This window comes from Hylaeus volcanicus, chromosome 6 (genome assembly GCF_026283585.1).
Source record: "Hylaeus volcanicus isolate JK05 chromosome 6, UHH_iyHylVolc1.0_haploid, whole genome shotgun sequence".
NCBI classification, from domain to species: domain Eukaryota; kingdom Metazoa; phylum Arthropoda; class Insecta; order Hymenoptera; family Colletidae; genus Hylaeus; species Hylaeus volcanicus.
Genome location: NC_071981.1, coordinates 21,606,999 through 21,633,507, shown reverse-complemented (window position 1 = coordinate 21,633,507; position 26,509 = coordinate 21,606,999). Strand labels below are relative to the sequence as shown.

Here is a 26,509-nt window from a genome sequence, read left to right as displayed (position 1 = left end):
GACAAAAGGGTCGTTATAAAAATCCGTATGGTCAGTCTATATTGCCAATGCTGATACTATAATCGTTGCACTAGTCAAGCAATTGGAGGACGAATTTATCTACGACGATGTATAGCACTCGTACAGTACACCAACGGACCTGCAAATGCATCGTGATACGTTGTACGGCTTGCAACGATTCGACAGTAATCGTGCCAAGCCGCGCCTGTCGAAAAGCTGATCAAATTAAATAGATTGTAAGTTAGAACCTCGGTTACAGTTTGGTTTTTATTTGGTGAGAATTCATCGTGACGATAACAATCGGACGAAGACCGTGTCAGAGTTTCTGTGCCGAACAAAAAGTGCCCTTTAAGATCGAACTATGTACCTCGACAGTCAACACTTTTACGCGATCCAAGTATCGAGTATTGCTGTGCACAGGGAAAATTGAATAAACTAAATTTCTAAATATCAAACACTTTAGTATAAAATAGTACTTATAATCTACTCGCTTATAAATATGTGGAAATTAGAATAGTTTTAAAAAAATTATAAGAACCCATCGATAAATATCTCTCACGTTTCTCCACTCTTGGCACTCCACCCGTTAATTTCGTCGTTCTATACAGAGCAACGTTATTGCAGTCGTTTAATAATATCTCGTGACAAATGCTTCACAGGTGTTGGACACTTTCCCGAAACTTTTCGACGATCTCCCATGACCTCTCTATTAGATTCAACGTGCCGACCGAAGCTTTAATATGATACGCGTGGTACGCAAACGAAGCAAAATTTTGCAACGAAAGCTTATGGAGTGATAATTTACTTCGATGCATATTTACGATGTCAGCAGACGATATATTCGTCTACCGCGTAACTATCATGTTTATTTAACGCATAGAAGGAGAGAGTTGTCATCCAATTTCGTCATTCGCACGAAGTGCAGATGCTTCCATTTTGTATCGGTCTTTCGTCCAGTGTTAATCCCGTAGTGCGGTAAAACGCTTCCTACAATGTTTGAAGATCGAATTAAAAAGTTTGATTTACTTATGAAATCGTGATAATAACAGTGACGGAAACGACACGTATCATCGGAAACGACGGAGACATCGGAAGTGACGATGCGAGAATTTTAGGCAGACGCTAGTCAATGAAAGTTATTTGAGTGAAACTGGATAAAACTATTTAATGGCTATACATTTATTCAATTATTACGTAACTTTGATAGATTCTTCCCGGGTCGCTGGTTCTAACGTTAACGTAGCTTCTCTCCGAGTGAAAACGGAAATCACTAATGAATAGTCAACAAGTCGAACTCGAAGGTGAAGCGACACTAAAGTAGAAAGAACGTGGAGATATCATAGATAGAGTAGGAGAGCCAGACCTAGCTAAAAAGAGAAAGAAAATCGTAATACCCTACCCTGTTCCGTCTACCAAGGCATCGTTATATCATTCTTATGTTAACGATACACGATCATCGTCTACACTTTTAATAATAACATATACATTTTACATTCACTTTAATAAAAGCACAGAGATAGGGGTATCAGATATATAGGGTGCCACAGTTTGTTTTCTCTTTCTGACTGTGGGACATTTTCATTTGCAGACAGAGAGAACTTCCAGCTTTCCGTGCTCACTGGAAATTCGATAAAATGAGCATCGTGAAATTATAAGAATTGTACGATTATCGAACAGAAAAGCTTTTATTGGCAAAGATTAAGTGTCACGGTCGCGATCGAGTACACTCGTGAATAATCGATCTACTCGAACTTTAAAGTGAAGTAAAATTAAAGAAGAATCAAGAATGAAGCTGCTAGGGATAATTTGCCTTTGGACAATATTATCGACGTGTCACGGATATCGAATATTGGGCGTATTCGTATTCAATGCGAAGAGCCACTTCATAATGTTCGAACCTCTGATGAAGGGTCTCGCCAAAAAGGGCCATCAGGTGGACGTGATAAGCCCGTTTCCATTGAAGAAACCGTTCCCGGATTACACGGACTTGGTCGCGTTAAAGCCGCCGAGTGACTTGATGAACAACATGTCTTACGACGTGATGAGTACGATAGCGCATTCCCAGGGGAGTACCATTATTGCTACGATAGGAGGAAACGCAGTCTGCGAATATTTAGGCGATCCAGGGATACAGAAGCTCGTACGCAACGCGTCCAAGCATCCACCCTACGACTTAATCGTTATGGAGGTAATTTTTCTTTGAGATTATTATAGATTTATTCGGTATCGTAACGTTATAATGTTGAATGTTTGAATTGTTTGGTATGCGAGTACGTTCTGCTGTGAATTTTGTGAATGTTTATTGAAAAATAAAATTTGTCCGCTATGACGAAAGTTGAACAAAAATTTTAGTTCACAGCGATTCGAATCCTAGCTCGTTAAATATCATACTAACGAGGAAAATACTTAAGCTTACAACTTTTATAAAAGATCTACTTTGAAATTCGTTTTTTAGCCACTCAGGTAAAAATCGAAACTTGTTGGCATTCTAATAGTCGATGGAATTGATCTGGCCAAAGATCAACTCTCACTTTGAACCTGATTAAGTAGTACGAATAATAAGAAACTGATTTACAAATATGCCTTTAATTAAAATGTACCGTAGCTGTAATAAAAAATTGAATAGTTTAAGACGCTGTACAGATACCACAAAATATAACGATTGATTTATTTCCTCCTATCGTAGCAATAATGCTACTCTGATTAGAATGCAGACTTGTCGAAATTTAATCGATTAGAATATAAAATTGATAAAAATCGCGACACGTGGAATCAAACAACACAGCACGTGTAATACAACTAGTTCGGAATAGAATATCGAGACGTGTGTTCCCTCTAATTCTTCGTGACATGTTACAGATTGGTCGCATGTCACTCGTAATTTGCTGAAAATCGTGGCAGCGTGCAAACGTGTCATTAAAAGGAAACCGAGTCATCGTCGAAACAGCAGTTACGAAATCGCTGAATTCGTTAAATACACGGTTTGGACACGTAAACACAGCATGTTAGACATAATACAATACAATTTTCGATCTCTCGTGACGCATAGTAGACGGTCCACGTCAACATTGACAATTCTACTCTTCCCTTCGAGTCAAACTTGACCAGTCAGCCCAAACGCGTTACAGACACTTTTCTATCGTCTGGAATCAAGGGTCAACCAATACACAACGAAACGTTACGAAAATTTCATTCTCTTCGTTAAATACCGTGACGTCGAGTATCCTATCGTGACGAACGTTGGAAGGTCGAATTTATCTATGAGAATCCAAGCTCAGCACGAGCGCAGTATCAAATGTAACGTGATAGGTTTTAGAGCCTGCAACAATCTTGTAGGTTATCAAAGCAAGTGATGGTCGCGATAACTTTAGAGTAAACGCTGAAATGGTCACTCGATCCAAGTAGATCGTAAGATCGCAGTCGTTCTTTACTTCCCTCGGCGAGAGGTAGGCTCCGCAGGTAAACCTAGTGCCAAATCTGTGCTTAAAAGACTTTCTGTCTAAATCGTAGAAAATAGACGGAGAATAAGGAGAACTGTGCCCAAGTTCTTCTGTTTAAATTGTAAAAACGAAGGGAGAATAAAGAGGACTGTGCCCAAGTTCTTCTGTCTAAATTGTAGAAAATAGGGGGAGAATAAAGAAGACTCTGTCCGAGTCCTTCTGTCTAAATCAGAGAAACAACAAGAAGAATAAAAAGGACTCTACCCAAGTCCTCCTGTTTAAATAAAAGAAAAGTGTCCCACGAACTCGATGTGTTTCCAATTTACCTAAATCGAAGCCGAGTTCGCGCCGCGTGAAGTCGTTACGCGGCAGTTAAACGCGATCTCTAAGGTGAATTCGTACTAAAGGATCTCGAAGATGAAACTATTAACGACGATAGGGCTTTTGGTGACGATATCGATGTGCCATGGGTATCGAATATTGGGATTGTATCCATTCCCCGGGAAGAGTCATTTCGTGATGTTCGAACCAATGATGAAGGGTCTGGTTAAAAGGGGCCACCAGATGGACGTGATAAGCCCGTTTCCATTGAAGAAACCGTTCCCGAATTACACGGACTTGGTTACGCTGGAAGGTATCAGGCAGTTCATGAACAACATGACGTATAGCGAAGCAATGTCATTAAGAAATTTACCGGTCAGTACCTCCGTGGCCACGCTGGCTGGAAACGACGTCTGTGACTATTTGAAGGATCCAAGGATACGAAAGCTCGCGAGGAACCCGCCCAAGGACCCACCTTACGACTTGGTCATCGTGGAGGTATGAGTTCTTCTCCGAGATCTTGTAAATTTATTCGTTCTTGTTTATATTTAAAAAAAAAATCATTTGCGATAACCTAACGATCACTGTTCTGTGTTAACTTCGCGCTGTGTCCAACTTGGTAAAGAATAGTTGTATCGTGTCGTTTCCGAAAATTAGACGTGGTTTCTTTTATACAGCTTGTCATAGTAGCGATTTTTCCCCTCTGTCGCTGATTTAACCCCTCTGATAAGCTGCTCGACGGTCTTCGTTACGTTTCGCCATTGGGATACCTTCTTGTCTTTTCTCTTTTTTTTTGAGAGAGAGAGAGAGAGAGAGAGAGGAGATTGATTTAACTCGTTGTTCCTCGAATTAAATTACTGTGATCTATCGAAGAATTTTGTCTAAATTAAATGACAGATTCGATGTTTCCAAATAAATGATTCATTATAAATATGTACGTAAATAAACTTCGCAAATGTATACATCTATAATAAAACATTTATTTGGAACCATCGAACCTATCAATTAATTTAGACATTTAGTCTTCTACCGATAGATAGATAAGAAATATTAAAATGATTAACGCAATATTTACGAAGATATCGTCTACATATTTATTTGTGTATTCTTCGCGTTACGTGTGCGTCTATGTGTCCCATGGGAATGGCACAGATTTTGCCAATCAGAATTCGTCTACACTAACATTGATCGGGATATACGTTTTCTGCGTGGACAATTACGTACATTATACTAGATAAATCTTTCAATTAAACGCAGAAAATATTTGTCGCGGTCCACGTTAGTATCGACCAAAACCTGGAGTCATCGAAGTCTGTAACGATCATTTCCATGGGACCTCAAACAATATGTTTTCGTCGAAAGGTCACGTAACAACCATCGAATGTTTATACCACGAATAGTAACAACTCGAAATGTCGTGATTACACGATTAATAAACTTAACGTAACATAGCGTGACTTTCACACCGATAAAGACGAAAATAGTCTATCGGTTCAACACAAACATGGTCCTTTAATCACCCCGTACTGCTATGCCTATCTTATCACAACAGAGCACAGACATTACAACATTAAAATTATCGCCGAGTGAGCGAAGCTAGTCGATCATTGCGCCAGTGTTTCTCGAACTGCTTCATCATCCATAGTAGAGGGTCAATTGAACTCTCATCAGTTCAGTAAACACGCGCGTATCGCGGAACAGTAATATGTAAACTTCCAACGTTGGAAACACAGCCGAGACTCCTGATTTCATTCCACGTTCAACTACCAAGGATTCAAATTTTTCCATTCGGTGATTCTAAAATTTGTTGTGTGGTACTCTGGATCCTAATCAAAGGATAATACGTACTCAGCGATCAGTGAACTCTGAGTTCACTGCAGAAGGTCACTTTCAATCGATACTCTTGGACAGGAGGAGGAGACTCTTGGACTCCTTCGATAAAATGAACTTCGTATAATTTGAAAAATTCGAGATCAGTAGAGCCTTATGATTAGTCCTGTCGAGCACGTAATATCCGAGAGGAAAAGGAAATATTTGGATTGCCGTGGGTTAAGGTTGCCACGAACATAAGCTCACTCGCGAATAGTCGATCTGCTCGAAACTCCAAAGTGACGTGAAGTTAAAGAAGAATCAAGGATGAAGCTGCCAGCGATAATTTGCCTCTGGTCGATCCTATCGGTGTGCGAAGGATACAGAATATTATGCGCGTTTCCTTACAAAGGGAAGAGCCATTACGCGACGTTCGAATGGCTGATGAAGAATCTGGCAAACAGGGGCCACCAGGTGGATGCGATTACGCAGTTTCCATTTACTAAACCGCATCCAAATTACACGGAGGTGGTCGTGTTTCAAGGAGCGATGACTTACATGAATAATCTAACCTACGACTTCATCCAGGCGGAAGCGGACCCAGTTAGCTGGGTAGCAGGCCTATGTGGAAACGACCTCTGCCATTATTTAGCACATCCTGACATACAGAAGATCGTGCGCAACCCGCCCAAGGATCCACCCTACGACTTGTTTATCTTCGAGGTACGAATTCTTCTTCAACAACGCGAAGGAATATTTTTATTTCTTACACTTCTGAGCTTTCAATTCTTGCTGGATAGCTTCTGAGCTTCTTTTCGAAATCAGATACAAATTAGGGTGTGGGAGCGTGCAATTTTTTTAGTTTCGTCAAATCAAGTTAAGAAATGATCGCCAGGAGCGCATGTTTCTTTTCCTAGGACTTTGATTAACAGCGTTGCATTCTTCCATTAGCAATTACATAAATATATTACTGAAAATTTCTAATTATCGATTCGATTTGTTTAAAGGAAAATTTGAGCCTGATCTTCCTCGAACTCAGCTTCGTATTATTTAACAATATTTTACGGAAATAGATTTAGCTGATTTATTATTTATATTATATCAATTTTAATATATCGAGACTGTATTAATTCTTTAAGTGACGGTTTCCTCCTTGTGAGCCTGCGTATGTCAATTTCAGTTAAACCGAACCAACGAATGCTTATATTACATTAATATAATGAGCGTGCAAAGTTTTGTCGGGGCGTCATTTAACAATAGTCTCTAATGAGCTTATAAATTGTTCCCGTTGAGTACTTTGATCTGAGACTGCTTGAAAGTTATCGGCATTTAAACGTATCAGCCCCATCGTTCATGACACATTACACAACAAAGCTGAACGAGGCAATTTAAACTTGGAATCGGTTAATCGAAACTCACGCCGAAATCACGTGCGACGTGATCGCAAAAATGTACGCGAATCGCTTAAATAGATAACGAACATTGAAGGCGTTTTAAAAAAAGTCAATTTTGGAGACTCGCTTCGTCGCCGCCATTTTGTACTAAAACTATAATACAACAATTTTTGTTTATATTTCAGTATGTGCTAAATAAACCTAGTAAAAAGAAATCCTATTCTTTTTGCGATACCGTACCGAACCATAGGTCCATAAAGCCAATAAATGCCTGAAGTTGACTCGGTCATTTCAACTTCTGCCGTTGACACATTCTAACATCTAACCCGAGTGGAGTGGATCGACACGCTCTGATTTTTCTCCTTTTCTAAACATTGCACCAAAATGATTACCAAAGGTTAATTGCCATAGGTGATCCTACAGTGGGAATCATAAGAGATTCGAGTTTTCGCATCCAATGTGAAGAGGAATGTGTATATAACGATCGAACTGCCCTTGGTTGACATTTACTCGTGAATTCTAATTGATAATCTCCAAAGTGAAGTGAACATTGAAAAGCCTCAGAATGAAGCTGCTGGGAGTGATTTGTCTGTGCATCGTGCTCTCCCTGTGCGATGGATATCGAATACTGGGCGTGTTTCCGTTCAATGCGAAGAGCCACTTCATGATGTTCGAAGCTCTGATGAAGAATCTGGCCAAAAAGGGCCATCAGGTGGACGTGATAGGCACGCTTCCATTGAAGAAACCTTTCCCCAATTACACGGACTTGGTCGCGTTTAAAGTCCAAGTAAATTTCATGAACAACGTCACTTACCATGACATCTTGAGAGAAGAGAAAGTGTCACCGGCTAAAGTTTTGGCTGAGATGGCAGGTAATCTCGTCTGCGAATATTTAGCAGATCCTGGGATACAAAAGCTCGTACGTGATCCACTCAAGGGCCCGCCTTACGACTTGATCATCATGGAGGTATGAAATCTGCTTGGTTTTGAGTCGAATTATTCATAGGTTTATAATGTTTCTAATAGTATGTATGTGGTGTTAGACGCACCAGGAACTTTATGAAAAGGGATTCGAGAATGATGTATGATTCTTGAGGGACTTTGAGCTTCTTCGATATTTAATAGAAGAGATGTTGTAAAGAGAGAAAAGCTACGTGGACGATGTTGGTTTTAAATTATTCTGCTTAACTCTTTCTTGCTTGGATTTTACTCGAATTATTCATTAGTTCATAATGTTTGTAGTAGGAAATAATGTTCATAATGTTTGTAATAGAAAATAATGTAAGAGTCTAAACGAAAAGTAAGGGCACGAGGATTCGAACCCACGATCCTCGGATCCACAGTCGACCGCTTTACCTACGCGACCAATCCCGTACCCTACGTTTCGTGTTCTTATTTGACTCCTTATTGTTGGGTATGGGAGGCGCGGATACTACACTCGGCTATCCTGAATTGACATTCATTCGCCCTCGAATGTCCGTTTTCTCGGGTTTCGCGTCTCAACAACAGTGCGCGCCGCGCCCTCTTTCGCGAGTGTACTCCCCTCTCTCTTTCTCTCTCGGGTTTCGCGTCTCAACAACAATGCGCGCCGCACCCTCTTTCGCGAGTGTACTCCCCTCTCTCTTTCTGGAACGTTGTTCTCTCTCGACGCCTCATTGTTGCCCGCTCCACCGTCCTTCGCGTGGCATTGTTGTTCATCGTCACTGGCCGGTCCTCTGCCGCTGTAACCCCCCATCCCGGACGAGCCACCATATGTAGGAGTCTAAACGAAAAATAAGGCACGGGGATTCGAACCCACGATCCTCGGATCCACAGTCGACCGATTTACCTACACGACCAATCCCGTACGTTTCAATTATTTTTTCTTTTATCTAAATTGCTTTTAAATGTTGGAAACCAGATCAAGTGTCTAAGCTATCGATACGTGTTGCAACACATTTAAAGTGAAGCTACTGTCAAGTTGTCAGCCTGATATCTTATCTAGTCGAATTATGATTTACTTCGAACTCATGAACTTTGTTATAAATTTTATCTAATCGATGACTGTCGATCGTTCGCCATTTTCAATTAGCTAATAACTTACTCTAACTCGAAAATTAAAATAATTACTCGCAATCAATCTTTAATTTGTGAAGCAGAGCAGATAAGAATGTTGAACCTCGAGGAAATACTAATTTCAGAGATAGCAGAGATTCGTTAAATCAATAATACTGACATAAGTAGGAAAAAAAGAACGGAACAACGTATGAATATGAATATATTTTTCGTAATAAATATTCGTGACCGAATGGTATCTGAAGTTACGATATTAAACAAAATAGGCATCAGTCGGCCAGTAATATATATATATTAAAAATTTGATTATTCTGAATGTAAAGAGCAATCCAAACGCGTGCAATAAAATAAGTATGAAAATTGTTTCGAATGCAATTCATTCTTAATAAATCCGTTCGAAATATTAATTTTGTTACAAATATTATCTTTATACATTACACTACAACTTAATCGCTTAAACGACATTCAGGGAATGTCGGTAGACACTCATCCAAACTAGTACGATCCCTTACGAACTCATCCGAACGAGTTACATCCGAAACCCGAAAGTTCGCATGTCTCGGTGATTCGCACGTGCCCGAATGTCGGGCGGATCGCATTAACTCGACATAGTCCGAAGTGATTTGAGGTCACATCTCGATCGTGCCATCACTTCCAGCAGTCATTCCACGCAATGATCTTTGACAATCGCCCATCATCGAGACGCTGCAGTCGTCTGTACGCGTGAGAGAGACCTTATAGGCACCTTGGCACACATGCCGCAGATGACTGATGCATCAGTCTAACTCGATCAGACGCTCGGTCACTACGTGTCACTTATCTTCCGCTTTTACTACGATAGTATTTCTTTAGCAGTAGGATATCAAGACTATATGCATTGCAAAACAGCACGTTAAGGAAGTGGTAAACTTGAGCAGTTTAAAGCAATTCGTAATTGTTGGAGCGTTACATTGTAGCTGAGAATAGGAAAGAGTACGAGTCATTGGAATATAAACGTTCGAATCAAGTTGACCCTTGATGTAAGGTCCCTCTGTCTCTTCTCCGAGTGTCGACGAAGTGAGCACAGTGTCTTCGAGGTGGTTCATTTATTTTTTAGTTTTTTTAGAAATTTAGAAATTCTGAGAAATTTAACTTAAGTGAGAACAGGAGAGATATCGAAGGAACATCTTTATCCGAAAACAAAATCGATGTGATCGAAGTGTGTCGCAAACTATCGAGCTTACAACGGTTGAATCAACTCGAACTTCGGAGATCTGTGATCTTGTATAAATAAAGATCGAAATGAAGCTGCTATCCGTCGTTTTCTTATGCCTGGCGGTGTCGATGTGCGACGGACATCGAATATTGGCCGCGTTTACCTTTAAAGGGCGAAGCCATTTCGTGATGTTCGAGAGACTGCTAAAGGATCTGACTAGAAAGGGTCACCGGGTCGACGTGATAGGGAAGTATCCTCTTAAGGAACCGTTCCCGAATTACCATGATATCGTCCCCTTACCCCTGGAAGCGGGGTTTATGAACAACATGACCTACTACGCGATACGTAATATGAATTTAAATACGCAATGGTCAGCAGGCCACGTCGTGGGCACGATGTTCGGGAATGACGACTGCCAGGCTTTAAGTGATCCAAGAATACGAAATTTAGCGCGAGATCCACCGAAGGATCCACCTTACGATTTGCTTCTGTTCGAGGTAAGGATTCCTCTTTGGGATCTGGTGGAATTGTTTAACTACTTCTCGATATCCTCCACGTGAAGATATCCTTAATTTGCAAGGAAAGTGTATTTCACGTTGGATGGAGGAATGGTAAATCGTCGTTTAGGTTCAGGTATCCTGTGAGTTATGAATTTGAAAAACGCAGTAATGCAGTCTTAAACATTATTTACTGTTTCCATAATTGCACTGCGTGTACTTTGGTATCGCACTGTAGAACACGATGTCTCGCAAGTATTACATACTACGTTATGCAATGCCTATGCAATTGAGACAGATTTCCAGGAATTGTACCTTATGGAAGAATGTAATCACTTGACTATTACAATTAACACAGACGATTGCGTCGCCGTGTTCTCCGCTTGATTACGTTCATACATAGATGCTGTGCAATTACTTTAATTTTCACCAATCGAAGAATCAGCCCATTGAATTAAAATTTTATACGCGTCGATTAAAATTATATTCCATAGGAATGTTCTACTTGATATTCAGGTCAAATATACAATATATAAAACCACTATACATCTTTGATTTCGTCCATCTAATACTCGTTTAATGATTTTCATTTATTAATCGCTCGATCTTAATTCAATTTTCAATTTCAACGAGACCTTCACAATTGTTGCAATAAAAATAATACTCCAAAGGAGTATTGTACTTGAAATCTCGGTAGAAATTACACCAAACGACTAATCCAACGGTCATTTAAATAATTTCCAGATATTTGGAGCTCACTGTTTCGCGGCACTCGGCTACCTATTGAAAGTGCCCATAGTGGGCGTGAGTTCGTCGGTTCTTTACCCATGGAGCAACGACATAATCGCCAATCCCGAGAACCTGGCGTACGTGCCAAACAATCTCCTCGACTACTCTTCCCACATGAACTTCTGGGAAAGAACGCACAATTTCGTCCACACCCTGTACAATAAGTGGAACTTCAATTATATCACGCAGGAGCAGAACGAGATCATTAGGAAGTACCTTGGTCCCGGTATACCGGACATTAGGGAGCTGGAGAGGAGCGTCTCGATGATTCTCGCCAATTCTCACATATCCATGAACGGTATAAGGGCTATGACGCCCGCGTTAATCGAAGTGGGAGGATTGCACGTTCAGGAAGAGGGGGTGGAACTACCACCTGTAAGTACGCACCGCATTTCGTTTCTAATGTCGAACGATGACTCGGTGAACAGTTACAAATAAATGCACAGATTATGCGATAATATAATTTAACATTGGAAATAAAGTTCGTGTAATATTTGGAGAGTAAAATAAATTTTTTATTTAGATTCAATTTTTGTAGGCAGGTTTGCCAAGTGTTCATAGTATTCGCCGCATTACGTTTCTGATGAGAATAGTTAACACGTTGTTACGTAGTTTAATCGTTTTTGCCTGACTTCCCGTTCAAACCATATGATTTGTCCTTACTCACAGACTATTTCATTACATCATCTGAGCTATAAGTAATTAGCTTGTTTTCTTTCTGTTCTATACTGCATTTTTAATAGTTAAAGGAGTATATATTAAGGAGTATAAGGAGTATATATTCCACAATTTAAAAATAACGATGATACCACTTATTCCAGAGCCTCGAAAAGTGGATGAACGAAAGCACCCATGGATTCGTCTACTTCACATTTGGCTCGATGGTGAAGATCGAATCCTTCCCACAGAAGTATCTTGATATATTCTACAATTCTTTAGGGAAGATAGCACCCGTTCGAGTTCTGATGAAAATTCCGAATCCGAGCGAACTGCCGCCTGGCTTGCCGAAAAACGTTCATACGTTGCCATGGATTCCGCAGGTCAAAGTTCTGAGTAAGTAGTAGTAAGTAGTAGTAAGTAGTAAGTAAAATAGAATTAAATAAACGAAGTTCAATTGAAAATTCCTCGAAACCTACGAACGTGGCAATTTGATATAAACTTAAATTTATTAAATTCATTTCTAAGGTGACGTTACATAGAGTTTGTTACTTCTACAATTATTATTGCAATAATAGTTCGTGTATTAAAGAAGGCGACAGACGATAGAAATATCGTCTATATATATATATATATATAGAGAGAGAGAGAGAGAGAGAGAGAGAGAACATTTTGAAATAATTTTACTCTTTCAGAGCATCCAAACATAAAAGCATTCATCACTCATGGGGGTCTTATGGGGACCCAGGAAGCAATTCACTATGGCGTCCCACTGGTCGGTATACCACTGTTTGCTGATCAATTTATCAATATCAACAGCTACGTTCGGAACAAGATTGCTGTAGGATTAGACCTTAATACCCTAACCCAGGAGAAAATGGACCAGGCTCTGCATGCCATTCTACACGATCCCATATACCGGTAAATTGAGTCTCGTTTTATACGTTTTTCCAAGTAGACTTCAGAATCGTGCCGTGAAAGTAAACGTCCGTGTTATTAGTTTTGCTCAAATTGAGCATCGTTAGGTAATGATCAAACGCGTGGCTAATTGGTTCCTGCAAATAGAATCCATGGAATTAAAAAAAACTTATAAACAGGGATTGAAAAATACAGACATGAAAATAGAATTTGCAATTGTTAGAAGCTATAAATGTTAAACTAGATGATAAAAATTGAGAGTTGAAATTTCATAAACACAAATCGAAAGTGCAAATATTGAAAATAGAAATAGAAAATTAAAATCTATGAAGTAAACCTTCGTTTTGGAGCAACCGAGCGGAAAATAGAATTTTCAAAATTTTAAACTTTCCGTTTGTCAGAAAGAAGAGAACTGCCAGGCGAAGTATCAACTGTGTCGAAATACATTTACGCAACACGTTAATTTCGTTCCAGGGAAACGGTGAAGAAAGTATCTGCCAAGTTCTTAGACCGACCATTGAGCGCCATGGACACCGCGATTTACTGGATCGAATACATCATCAAACACGGTCCAGATGCACTCAGATCGCCTGCTATGGATCTGACATGGTATCAGGTGGCGTCGCTGGACGTTGCTGCATTCCTCCTACTTGTTGCGCTTCTAGCAGTGGTCGTCCTGATAACGGCGCTGCGGTTCATCTACAAATTAGTGAGCCCAACTGAACAAGTGTCGCGCGCGAAGAAAGTCTCATAAACACTTCCATTTTTCTATCTTGATGCACCGAGATATCGATCGAATATCTTTGATGGTTTCCTTAGACTCTAGGTTTCGTTATTTAAATTTTACTTAAAACTTAGAAAGGAAGAACGGACGAGTAATTATTACCTTCCGGGGGTAAGCTATGTCGAATTTGTTTACTCCAACCATTGAAAGGTTTGAATTCAACCTGATTTGCCTTTGAAGTATAGATTTGTATACTTTTAATATTCTTTTAATATCACAGCAGTGCTTTCCAACGAGTGTGACGTGACACGTTCACGCCAGGACGAAAGTGGGTGCGTGTGTACCGCGAAAAAATTTATAATGAATTTAACGAAACAACTTTACTTGCTAACGAGCGAGCGCTGCTTTCAAATTGTAAAGATTCATTTATAATTTTAATGTAAAGCGGATGGCTGCAATTTTATTTATTATTCGTTTCGAAAAAGTGTGCCGTATATATGTTAGCCTCTATCTGAAATAGAGTGGGAAGCAATAAATCAAAGAACGTACGAGGCACGTACCATTTTTAAAAACAAAAAGAAATGGAGTGGGTGCCTCTGCTAAGATAAGTTCCAATCGTTATATGCAATGCAAGAAAGAATCTGCAAAGAGCTAAGATCCTCGGTGTTCATCTGCGTATTCGTCTAGTACAATTTTTTAACATAAATACGTTTTAAATATATTAAATAAGATACTAAGCGTGTTCCTGACTATAGGCCTTGTAAATTTTAACTTTAACTTCGAGTATGTTATTAATTATTATCTGTCGTCACGTGCGACACGCGACGTTAAAATGAACAATTTTCTTAAAGATAAGATTGTGTTTCTGTTCCAAGATATCAATACAGAAATAAATAATTACAGCGAAGAAAATGTGTACATAACTAATGTTCAGGAGAGGATCGCTAATACCTTCGACGATGATAAGTCTAATAAACATCTGTCTTTTTTCGAGTGCGATGTAATTGTTGTTGGATATTGAAAGTAAATTTTTCGAGGAAGGTAAAAAGAAACTTATACGACTTACTGTCACGTACCGAGTGATTGATAAGAACGTATTAGACCTGCAATCTTACTTCGTATCGTGTCGTATAATTGGTGCTTCACTTTACTTCATTACGTAAATAAATATATATGTCTACCTCGTATTGCCTTCACGTTCAGATAATAATATCAAATGTTCGTTTAAATTGTAATTATTAGACTGCGAATGTTTATGCGTGTATCCCGTACAATAACATAGAAAACATATATAAAATATATCTACGTAATGTATGTTGAATATATGTACACTACAATTAATATAATTATATCGTAATTTCATATCGCGTAAGTGCACACACCTTTCGGTTACGTTTAACATGTGTTTATTACATTCGTTTACATCATAAACGCATCAAATACGCAGTCTAGTAATAGTGCGTGGAAATTTAATAGAAAAAAAGATACCATGACCAAAACTAGACATTCGCGACATTTCACAAACGATTATTATTAGAACGAAACTGAAGTATGAGTTAATAAAAGCCGGGTAGTGTCCGCCATCTTTTATAATCTTATCAAATTTAGTCACTCCGCAGCTGTTGCCAATTTGGAAGCAGCCGATTTAAAAAATTCAACGTTCTGTTTAAAAAAATGTCGCGCACCCGACGAATTGCGCTCGGTTTTATATCAAGGAGCGTTTTTCTCTTCTTTTTTTTTTTATGACAATGCAAAATACGTACAGCCTGCTTCGGACAGACCGTCATAACTGTATCTGTCTCTCTGATCTGACACGTGTCGCATCGAGCTCGTATCCGCTCGGTGCATTTTCCACTCGTGAAAAGGACAGTCCGGGAAAAATCAACGTCAGCGCGCAACTTCGGAAAAATTCGCTTCAGCCAACGGTGCGAAACGAGTTTCAACTTTTCAATTTTCCACGGCACAGCCGACGGCAATTTACGATTCGCCTGCCGCCGGCCAATGAAACGGAACGGATCCCCCGACAGCGAAGCGCTCGTGAAACGAAGATGAAAACGTACAAAAAATCATCGTCCCATCGGAAGTTTATCGCGCCTGATCTTCGCACCGTCACAATTCGCGTGAATGAACCAATCGAGTCGTCGAGCTTCTCGCGCCTTCGTGGCTCGATCGTTCAAATTAATATTTCGAACGCGTCTTTAGATAGTTTAATGGTAAGAGCCAGTTGAAATAGTGATAATTTTATTTACGTCATTTTGACATGAAAACGACCCCTTTTTTTCATGAAAGTATAATAAAAATCACGAGGACCATTTTTTGGCAGCCAGTCGTTAGTTTAATACAACGACAACAAAAAGAAAATGAGGTTACGTCTGATAAGTTTTTTTTTTACTGAAAGGAAGGAAATATCGAAACAAGATTTTCCCATAACATTAAGTAAGACTAGAACAACTTACTTGTATTCTTTTCATTGGCAATTGTTTTGCAATTGAGCATTACTTTTGTTAAATATGTTTTTATCCTTCCTCGTGGAAGTACATGAAATGAAAGAAATAAAGCATCCGTTAAAACAATTTTTAAAAAAGCCTTTTCCATAATAGGTCTGAACGTTGATTTCAATTTTGAAGAGAACTAAAAAGAGGGAGTATTTCTAATAGAAGTAAAATCATCGTTTCTGAATCACGTATCGATATTAATCTGAAGTATACTTTTCTGCCGAGTCACTTCAAAATAGAATTATTCGGAATGGTTTGTCATTTACGATCGTTCAATTCGGTAAAGAAATCTGATAATATCTAAATATATATGGGGTCAGTGATAATGGCAACATCTCAAGATTAAGTAGTTGTCACTACAGAAATTTCTGTTGAACTTACATAGTCTTATCGTCGACGTGACATATAAATTCCCAGTAATCTATATAATCTATATAATTGCGACGACAATTGGTAGCATAAGTTTAATCGCGAAGATAAGTAACTGAGAAAAATAAAAAAAGTGTTATAACAGAAGTGACGTTTGAATTTTGATCGATCCTTATCACGATTTCTAATTCGCGGCGAAGTGTTTATTTTTATCGGCAATTTCATTAGCCGTCTAGGAATAAGTACTGCGGCACGTAATGGGCTGTGTCTCGAGAGGATACGTAAGTCTCTCGTCTGTTCGGGATGCAAAGGATGCTCCACTTTCTTCTAAGTACTTCTGTTCCGAAGAAATTTCTGCCTTTGAGGGAACCAAAGGAAGAAAAATGTAAGAGGCGTCTCGAAACCAATAGGTTCCCCTATCGATCGGAAAGATGTCGAAGCAGTTTTCATGTATCTATTCGCCGAGAAATGCTTAGCTTGTTTTTGGTAGTTTTCGAGTTTTAGGGTGGCGAAGAAATTAGGCTATCTATATTTTTACAATCACGATTTCACGATGAGTGATGCAACGAAACAACTTACAGGAAATAAGTATTTAAAATCATTTTTAATGTAATATTTTTACGAGGTGGTCCATCAAATATTAATCTAGCTCTGGATATATAATACCTATCTATCGATTGTCCAGATACGGAAGCCACTAAGAGGGCATCTGTCGTGATGAAATATTATGACACATTGCGGCAATTGCCTCGAGTCAAGTATTCAGATTGGTATTTGTTCCGGTAATGGTGTCGACCTCGAATCGCAAATCATGTTGTGTTAAGACGTACGCACATCAATGTTGATCCATCGATCAACGTGCACCACGTGCTACTTAAAATATCGAACAAACATATCCGCTTGACAAGCATTTTTCCATGAAGTGAAAATGTCGATACACGGATTTAATTTCATTAAAAACTCTATCAATCCTGAATATCACCAAGTGCATCACTACGCACACGAAGTGAATATCTTTTCTTTCCAGATCATTATTTAACGTCATCCGTAGAGATCGCAGTGGACATTGAAGACACTAATGAATAAAACTGTCTTCTGGTAAAAATATCAATGACATCATCCATCCTGAGATGACGTTCATAAATTCAATACTCCTTGAACGTACTCGATTCCAAATTCAACGGATGTAACGTTTGGAACAACAAATGGATCTCGAAACACGCAAAGAGATATCTAAAAATATGTCGTTCTGTGTCGTTCTCCAAATACAGAGGAATTATTCCCCAGGTGGTCCACTTTAATCCCTTCGCTCCGTGGACGTGAGAAACGAGAATAGTTACGACGAATGATTCGGTTTAAATATTTAGAGAAGGCACAAGGTGGCTCGCTAGATACAGACACGGCTCTGTTACCCGGATAATAACTGGTACACGAATAATTGTACCAGTGTATCTATAAATGGATCCTTTCGTTGGAAACTTGAAATGTGACTGTCGAACCGTTACACGTTCGACTCGATTCGACTTGCGGTCCATCATTCTGAGAGAGGATGATGCAATTTAAGAGAGGTAGGTTGTTATTCGCGTGAGTATTCACCTGTTCGCGGTTAAGAAACCTGTTTCAGGTAGTCGGCAACCTCTCGACGAATTCTTCTTCCGTAGTTTTAGTTTTACCTTTTCGCTATTCCGTACTATAACTTCGACATTGGAGAATATAAAAAGTAACAGTCACAGGTGCGCGTGTAACTGGGCGATTTAAATGATCTTTAAGCGACGAGTGACACATTTCAATTATTATACTTAGCTATTATTTCAATTTCTATTTAAATATTTTCCGTTGCAAAAATAATGACTGGTCCATAATAACTCGGAGTACAATTCCTAATTCCTCATTCCGAAATTTCATTTCACGAAATTTCCAGTCTACCCATAATTTTCTAAACTCGATTAGTTTCCTCGTTCGTTATTTATTACGAATCGCCGTGGATCTAAAACTTGCCACCTGGAATAAATGGTCAACGGCAACGGGCAGGAATAGAAGCATAAGTTTTCTTCCTCGCGGGGAAGACAGTATAACAGGAGTTACCATAGAGAAATTGGATACGTTCCGAACTGAGATTAAACTGAATTCCACGGATTATGCGAAAAGTTATTCTCGAAGTTTAGATCTCTTTCTGCGGTAGTTACGCAGAGTAGTTAGGAACATCGAACAGTTTTCGAATGAAATTTTAAGAGCTCGAAAACGTCGGTGAATTTCATTCCTTTTCGTCGATTATTCTCGAAAAAATAGTGCAACGACTAGACTGCGGATGTTTATGCAAATTCATATTTTCACAGACACGTAAGAACGATTGAAACTTAAACGAAAGTATGTCCTAGGTTCCAAACAGTCTAACACGTGTATTATTTTTAATATTTTATATATATTCGCGTTTGGGCAAATCCTCAAACATCTTCCAACATTTTTACTCGCTATAAACGCATAAACTTTCGCAGTTTAGTAATAACCATTAACATTAAAACTACCAAGCTCAGTTCAGATCACTTGGAAGATTTTTCGTCGTAGAACCATAAATACCGTAGAATTTACGGACGTAAATATTCAGACGTTCTCTATTCGAATATCCCGATTCGAAGTCGAAGAATAATTTAATTTTCTCAATTAGGAATTTAAATCGTGACTCATTAAAGTTTCGAACGACTCTTTCGGATCCGTCTTGTTCGACTGTTTCCACAGCTACGCAAATAGATTCCGCCATTCCAAATAGCCTGCGAGGCGAATTCGAAGATCAGTCCCCTCGTGTCTCTCGCAGTCGCTGCGTTTACAGCACTCGAGTCGGATCTTCGACTCGATCGCTGTTTATTCGAATAACAGTGTTATCAAACAGTAGGCAGATCGTGTGTACCGCGTGATCGATGTTTTGTTCGACGCTTTCTCCAGGATCGAGTAATTATCGTGTGTCCGCCAGATACTTTTTTTCTGGCGCTTCTAACGCGGTGTGTTTTTCCGAACAGAAAATGCCGATAACATAGCATAAGCGATATTGACAACTGCTAGCTTCTCCAGCAAGTACACATTACGCCTGGCGAGTCTAAAAAATCGTTTTTAACGCATTTCTTGCGTCGTTTTGAAAGAAAAAATTTGAAAATTTCACGTCGCAGCGGTCTGCCCTTTAACCCTTTCAACTCTAGTGAATATATCTTGTCGTTGGTCAAATTACAATGGCGACATCTTAATAATCTCTATAAATTGCCCTTATCTGACTATAGCCCTCGATTTACGAGCCGAGCTTAGTTTGCTCCAATTAATTTCTAAAAGAGAAACGAGTGTCGAATAGAAAACGAAAGGGTTAAAGTGACCTCCAGCCACTAGCTCCGCTCCGAAACAGTTCGTAGCCGCTGCTAACAGCCACCGACACGTGACGCAATCTTGCGCTGATACGCGCGATACCAAAAAGCTAACCGTGACTACGACCGATGGTCAGTAGCTGCCTACGGTCGGCAGCACGCGAATCGTCCGAGCGTAAAGAGTGGTCGAGCAGGTGTCTCGTGGACCCGCGAATCGTTCCACGAGAATACCTAAACGCTATCGAACGTGAACTCTCGAAACAACAACCTCCGAGTTTTAGAAGAGATCCTGGATCCAAACACTTCGTCGGCTGAACTCTGAGCGTTAGTTGCGAGTGAAGTTCGAGATTTCGAATCATTCGGCGAGATGAGACTTCACCTGTCGATACTTTTAACGATCCTGGGCTGCTGTCACGTGGCAAATGGCTTGCGAATACTGGCCATATTCCCGTTGAATGGAAGGAGCCATTGGATCACTGGCCAAGCCCTGACTATGGGTCTGGCGAGACGTGGCCATCAAGTGGACGTCGTCAGTCACTTCCCACAGAAGAAACCGGTGCCGAATTACAGAGACATCTCTCTGGATGGCACGCTGGAGCCAGTGATAAACAGTATGAACGCGTCCATGGTGAGGAACGTAGGAGGGCAAGATTTCGAATTATTTGTACGGACGCTCGGAACGAAGATATGCGCCTTGTTGGAACACGAGAAGATTCAGCAGCTGATACACAATCCGCCCAAGGATCCCCCGTACGATCTTGTCATCGTGGAGGTAAGGAAGACGTGTTAATAGGTTTTGCCTAAATTGATAGGTTTAACTTTTTCAAATAAACGTTTCGCTATAAATATGTATGTGAATAAACTTTACCCACGTATATACTTCTAACGAAAAATTTATTTGAAAACATTAAACCCATAATTTAATTTAGGCAAATTTCTTCGATAGATGTTGAAGATACGAGTACTTACGAGGCTGGCTGTATCTACCGCAAAATACAAAAGTTTTAATTAGAAGTTGAAAGAGGTACGAGAGAAAAGAAAAGTAAGGAAAGAAAGTGGAGAAAGGTTTTAATCGTTATGCTGATCGAGAAGTTTCAATTATAAAACAATTGTTCTATTTTAACGCGCAGAAGTTGAACGACAGAAACGATGTTCACCGTGCACTTTCGTTGCTTTTCTTTTCCCCTGTATGTCTTCTAACTTTTAATTAAAAGTTTCGACTGCATTTGCATTCGATTACTAAAAAGGAGGATTGATATTCGCCCATAGGGTGAAGAATGAGGTTTTCACACGATTTTTCACACGACATGATTTTTCCACGTTACAAGGCATTTCCACGTTAGCGAGGTTGTCACCGTGTAATTTCCTTTGTGAACAACGTGATGCAACTAACACTTCCATCTATTTGCGCTGCTTCGCGGAAGCTAATAGAAGACAATGTTTACAATGTTGAATTTCTGATTCGACTATATATTCTTACTGCGGAGAATATTTGAATTCGTACACGTGGAATAAATCGAAACCGTGGATTTATGTACAAGGTCTTTTGCAAATACGATATTCCTGTGACATCCAATCTCCTCTTACACGGTGATTGAAAATTAAAACGCAGCCTGTACAATGTTTAATTAGTCAAAGTAAAAGGTTAGCTGAAGGGTGCATTAAGTTTTTAGTTTTTAACACAATGTTTACGGAGAATTCTTATCGGTAGACTGCGGCTATTTATGCGTTCATGGCGAGTGTAAATACAGAAAAATATACAAGGATGCGTACGAATGCTTGAATATATAAAATATAAAAAATAGATTAACTTTCATGTTTAACTGTCATCGTGTAAATTAAATTATAGTAAGAAAATCGTATGTATTCCAAACTGTTTCATTAAAAACAAAATCCTAAAGCTTCTTTGGCTCAACGATTTATCAGGATCACATTATAAATTCGTAAAATATTTCGAATGAACGATAAGTGAATGTATAATCAGTTATATAACCTGGCGAAGTAAAATATAAGAGGAATATGTTACAATTCGCAGTTATGAATCATTTAATCTACATGACTTGTGCGACGAACGATGCTTGGTGAGCGTACATAATCGCACACACTGGCAATTGATGTCGACAGCAATCAGAGTGCATACACTATCGCTATCAACACCGTTATCGTCTCCACTCGTTATTATACGTTTGAAAAACATTATCGACACATAGTGCACAGAGTCCGTGATATACAAAAAAATTCAATTTGTATCGTAAAATAGATGTGACATTTAAAAAGCGGGAACTGTTTACTGTTATTTATCGAACAAATGAGGTTTTCCTATCAATTTTGAAGACCGACTAGTATCTTTCCTTTCAATTCTTAGACGGATGATTCCTGTACAGCAAGAAATGATTTTTATGCAAAAGTGGTACTGAAACGAATTTGGAATTTTAATGTTCCTAGCGACCATAATGGTCTCGGTCACCATATTGGTCACAGTCAGAAAAACCGGTTCTAGAAGTTAGATAACGTTTAGTCTTAACGATTCAATTGGATCAGTGCCTCTCAACCCCCTTTTTTTTGCTAGCGATCGAACTAAAATTGAATAAAGACTAGAAAGCAGCGAGTAAAAGCAACAAAAGTAGCAACAGAAAACAAAGTCCAATTGATTCCCGATATTTTTCCAGTTGTTCATGTTCCCATGCTTTCTGGGATTCGGTCGTCACCTGAACGTTCCCATGGTGGGCGTTATGGCATCGACTTTTCACGACTGGGTCTCGGACGTCACAGGGAACATGTTTAATCCTTCCTTCATGCCGTGCTTGTTCAGCCCGTATCGCCCAGAAATGACCTTCTACGAGAGGTTGATGAATACTGTGCTAACGAACCTTGTCGGCATGCAATTGAAATACTACATGAGAATGGAAGATGAATACGTGAAAAAACACTTCAACATAGACGAGTCGGTCATGGAGCTTCACAAGGATCTGGCGGTGATTCTGGTCAACTCGCATCACAGCCTGAACGGGGTTAAACCGATGACGAACGGAGTCATCGAAATCGGTGGGTTGCACATCACCGAACAGGGTGATCCTCTTTCCCCGGTAAGTGAACGTTTCAATTTTTGTTAGATACGATAGTTACGCATTTGTGACGAGTGTAAATGTACAAGCGTGAATATATAAAAGAGACGAAGCACACGTTAAGATGCTTAGAAGACAAAATGAACTTTAACACGAAGTAATGCTTTCACGAATGGAAATCGATTTACTGGAATTAATTAGATGACTTAAATAAAAATTAATTTGGGTATGTGTAAGCACAAATCGTCGGTGACCATTCGTATTATTTTGTTGACGTTCTCTTTAGTGCTCAATTCCCAAGAAATCAGGAAAAATATTTTATAAAATATACTATAAATAACTGAACGATATTTCTTGGTGACACGAGTCACAGACAACTCGATAATCGATTTCCAATTAAGTCCACAAATCCAAGTGTACATTTTAACCGATCTTATCGCAATGTAGCTATACTAATCAGAAACACTCCAAACGACGCCTCGATCGCGTTTCATTCGTTATCGCTTTTCTCGAGCGTGATGTAAGTTGGCATCACCTGCACAATCGGAACTTCCACCGTAGAAGCTAATCCACAAAAAGGGAAAAAATCATTTTTAAACTTTGAACTTCGAGTACTTCTTGATCTTTAAAGTACACGCAAACGTTGTCTGTGTCTCGAAGTTTGGACTTGAATTCATGTTTTCGAAACTAAAAACTAAATGTGCTTATCGATTAATAGAAATAATCAATAATCCTAGAAGAGGTCAGAATACGCTGCTATAAATTTATTCAATAATTAACTATACTGTTCCATTTAGTCTGACAAGCAATATTTACTGTTTGCATATTTGATGGACCTTGAATTTCTTTAATCGTACCTTCCAGTATCCGATACATAGATAGAAAAACATAATAAACATTTCTAATCGCTTCCAATCATGCACGGCACGCAAAAGAAGAAAATTTGAAATGATAGGTACAGAATCATGTTCTCACTGCGTTGGTTTTGACGCAGTATCGAGGATAATTGGTCATAATTGTGTCATAAAGTGCAATTTACGCGACGCATTCCGAATCGTATAAAAACGTCAGGTTTGAATGGCTCCCGAGAATTAGCTCAACGAGCGAATAAGTGAAACCGCGAAAACTAAAATAAACCTTTGACCACGCTATTGTGACTCGATAGGAAATTCAAAAATGGCTGGACGAGAGCACGCACGGTTGCGTGTACTTCACGTTGGGATCGATGGTGAGAATCGAGACGTACCCCGAATCTGTTCAAAGAGCTTTCCTCAACGCTTTCGAGAGCATCGCGCCTGTTCGAGTGTTGATGAAGGTCGCGCATAAAGAGGATCTAATTCCGAAAGTCCCGAAGAACGTCATGGTACAATCCTGGTTCCCGCAGGTCTCTGTCTTCAGTGAGTAATTGAATAACTTTTTTTTAAATTTCTTTCCTTAAATACTATAAAATATTTAAAGCATCTAGAAATAATAAGAAATAGCCATACGTTGTGTATAGGAAATCATACGTACTGTATAATTCGTGTTAACGTTGTCCGTAGTCGCTTCCTCTGTATCAAGGGAAATATCCTAAAAATTTTAGAACACAAGAACATAAAGGCGTTCGTCACCCACGGCGGTACCATGAGTATCCAAGAAGCTGTCTACTTTGGAATTCCCATGGTTGGAATCCCTCTGTTCGGTGACCAACCCACGAACATGAACAACGTCGCCCATCTAAATATCGCGGTGTCCCTCGGATCCCTGAAAAATGTCACGGAAGAAACGCTGTCCTACAGTCTCAATAAGGTCTTGACGGACAAAACCTATCAGTAAGTACCTACGTGTGAAAAAAACGCGTACCACGATCTTAAAACATAACATTTTTTATTGCGAAAGGGATCATTACGTTTCCAATAACGTGTACATTCTCCCGATATCGATTCTCTGCGCTAAAATAAATCGAAAAGTCCTTTTTCACTTTGCAATACGAGGCTTCGTTGTCGAGATATAAGCAGCCAAAGTTTGCGTACGAAAGCGTGTTGTCTGCGAGTGAATGCGCATGCGCCAACGCGATCAGCTGACTGGGATAAAAGTGGCGCACGCCAGGAGTCACACACGTGAATCTTAATTGCTTGTATCTACGTAACGAAGCCTCAGATTGCAAAATGGTAAAGGACTTTTCGATTCTCTACCACACGAAGAATCGATCCTAGAAGAAAGATCCAGATTTTCGTTAACGTCCTAGTATCGAGAGATTATATTTTATTATTATCGTATAGTGATTTCTTCATCCGTTATCTACAATTGGTCCCTACATCATCTTCGAATGACAAAACGTGAACTTTCAGAGAAAACATGAAGAGAATCTCGAAGCTATTCAAGGACAGACCGATGACCGCTATGGACACTGCTGTATACTGGGTGGAATACGCGGCGAGGAACGGAAACGCCCTGCGATCGCCTGCGATACGTCTTCGATGGTGGCAACAACAACTCTTTGACGTTTATGGCTTTATACTTGCCTGCCTCGCGTTGGCTCTCTACGTCGTGATTTTTGTTCTTCGAAAGCTGACGTGCCTTCTGTTTGGCTCTAAAGCCTGCTCCAAAAAACCTAGCCATTCGTCGGAGTCCAAAAAGAGAAAATGAGTGCTTGTGTATGTATGTATGTATATATGGATACGTGTGTGTCTATTTTTTGTAAGCTCGGGTGTAGATTGTTTTATACGAAAATTCAGTGAACCCAACGATATATGAAACAGAAGATGACGATAACGTTCTTTGCATCACTAGTTACAGTAAATAGAGGCTACGAATCGTAAAAGTAGAAGTAAATAAGAAATAAATAAAAAAGTGAGCTACGCTAGTATTCCAAACTCAATTTTTTATTCATTCAATTAAAACCACTATGGTCTGAAAACTTTTAGTGGCCGATATCATCTCCTTGATTAGATAGTATTATACAAATAACGATATAAGTTATCGTGGAACTGTGTTTTATAGAACTTAGACGATTCATCACCACCATTTGAAATTATCGATAAAATAATGATACGTTGGATAATTTATAGTGCTACTTCATATCACTCAGACGTTCAAGAAAGACTGTCTCTAATTTTAGATACATTTTGTCCTTCGTTACTGATGTACTAGGAAAGTTTTTTTGATACACGTTTCAACGAGTTAATAAAAAATAACTGAAAGAATAAATCTATTAAAAATTTCTAATTCTATTAAGAATTGTATCAATTTTCGATCAAATAAATGAGATTAATTTAATGGAAACTTTATCTATTGGATTATTGGTAGTTGCAATCGATTATATTTTAACCCGATAAATTTTATATAATGTTTGTTTTCGTTTCAACAAATTATACAACAAAGTTAATCGTGGCAAACTAGTTTAAAACAAAATTATTGTTAATACTTGTTTCTACCTGTTCTTAATACGATCG

General features: G+C 39.1%; 3 protein-coding genes across 22 annotated transcripts in view; 2 read left to right on the top strand and 1 right to left on the bottom strand.

Annotated features, from left to right (window-relative positions):
- LOC128878272 (calcitonin gene-related peptide type 1 receptor-like) overlaps window positions 1-26,509 on the bottom strand; it is a 113,879-nt gene that overhangs the window by 43,356 nt on the left and 44,014 nt on the right. The window contains exon 1 of one of the 15 annotated variants that reach the window (XM_054126351.1): window positions 24,588-24,712. The exons of 13 other annotated variants lie outside the window; for them this stretch is intronic. The gene's annotated coding sequence lies outside the window, so the exon portion shown is untranslated. Of the gene's footprint in view, window positions 1-559; window positions 850-24,587; window positions 24,713-26,509 lie in introns of those variants that run through there. One more of the 15 variants, XM_054126353.1, reaches the window with a different exon arrangement.
- LOC128878270 (UDP-glycosyltransferase UGT5-like) lies at window positions 109-16,374 on the top strand. Of its 6 annotated transcripts, none has more exons than XM_054126333.1 (6): window positions 109-236; window positions 1,589-2,188; window positions 11,456-11,875; window positions 12,322-12,553; window positions 12,853-13,078; window positions 13,550-16,374. In XM_054126333.1, exons 2-6 carry the CDS (start codon window positions 1,787-1,789, stop codon window positions 13,827-13,829), a joined length of 1,560 nt encoding a protein of 519 aa, XP_053982308.1. In that variant the 5' UTR covers window positions 109-236; window positions 1,589-1,786; the 3' UTR covers window positions 13,830-16,374. The 6 variants fall into 6 exon arrangements, with proteins under 6 accessions (XP_053982308.1, XP_053982307.1, XP_053982305.1 ...); XM_054126332.1 differs by lacking the exon at window positions 109-236 and adding an exon at window positions 938-1,301; XM_054126330.1 differs by lacking the exons at window positions 109-236; window positions 1,589-2,188 and adding an exon at window positions 2,976-4,259.
- On the top strand, window positions 19,511-26,287 carry LOC128878269 (UDP-glucosyltransferase 2-like). The gene is made up of 5 exons (XM_054126328.1): window positions 19,511-20,782; window positions 22,680-23,096; window positions 24,241-24,472; window positions 24,658-24,886; window positions 25,406-26,287. The coding sequence occupies exons 1-5, from the start codon at window positions 20,378-20,380 to the stop codon at window positions 25,701-25,703; spliced, it is 1,581 nt and encodes a 526-aa protein (XP_053982303.1). The 5' UTR covers window positions 19,511-20,377; the 3' UTR covers window positions 25,704-26,287.

What these genes read in the sequence shown, in the direction of transcription:
- LOC128878269 (XM_054126328.1), top strand. Translation starts at nt 20,378, where the DNA reads ATGAGACTTCACCTGTCGATACTTTTAACGATCCTGGGCTGCTGTCAC. An exon ending in AGGGTGATCCTCTTTCCCCG is followed by an intron (nt 23,097 to 24,240) that starts GTAAGTGAACGT and finishes GTGACTCGATAG; the next exon opens with GAAATTCAAAAATGGCTGGA. An exon ending in TTGACGGACAAAACCTATCA is followed by an intron (nt 24,887 to 25,405) that starts GTAAGTACCTAC and finishes GTGAACTTTCAG; the next exon opens with AGAAAACATGAAGAGAATCT.
- LOC128878270 (XM_054126329.1), top strand. Translation starts at nt 10,301, where the DNA reads ATGAAGCTGCTATCCGTCGTTTTCTTATGCCTGGCGGTGTCGATGTGC. An exon ending in TCCGCAGGTCAAAGTTCTGA is followed by an intron (nt 12,554 to 12,852) that starts GTAAGTAGTAGT and finishes TTACTCTTTCAG; the next exon opens with AGCATCCAAACATAAAAGCA. An exon ending in CTACACGATCCCATATACCG is followed by an intron (nt 13,079 to 13,549) that starts GTAAATTGAGTC and finishes ATTTCGTTCCAG; the next exon opens with GGAAACGGTGAAGAAAGTAT.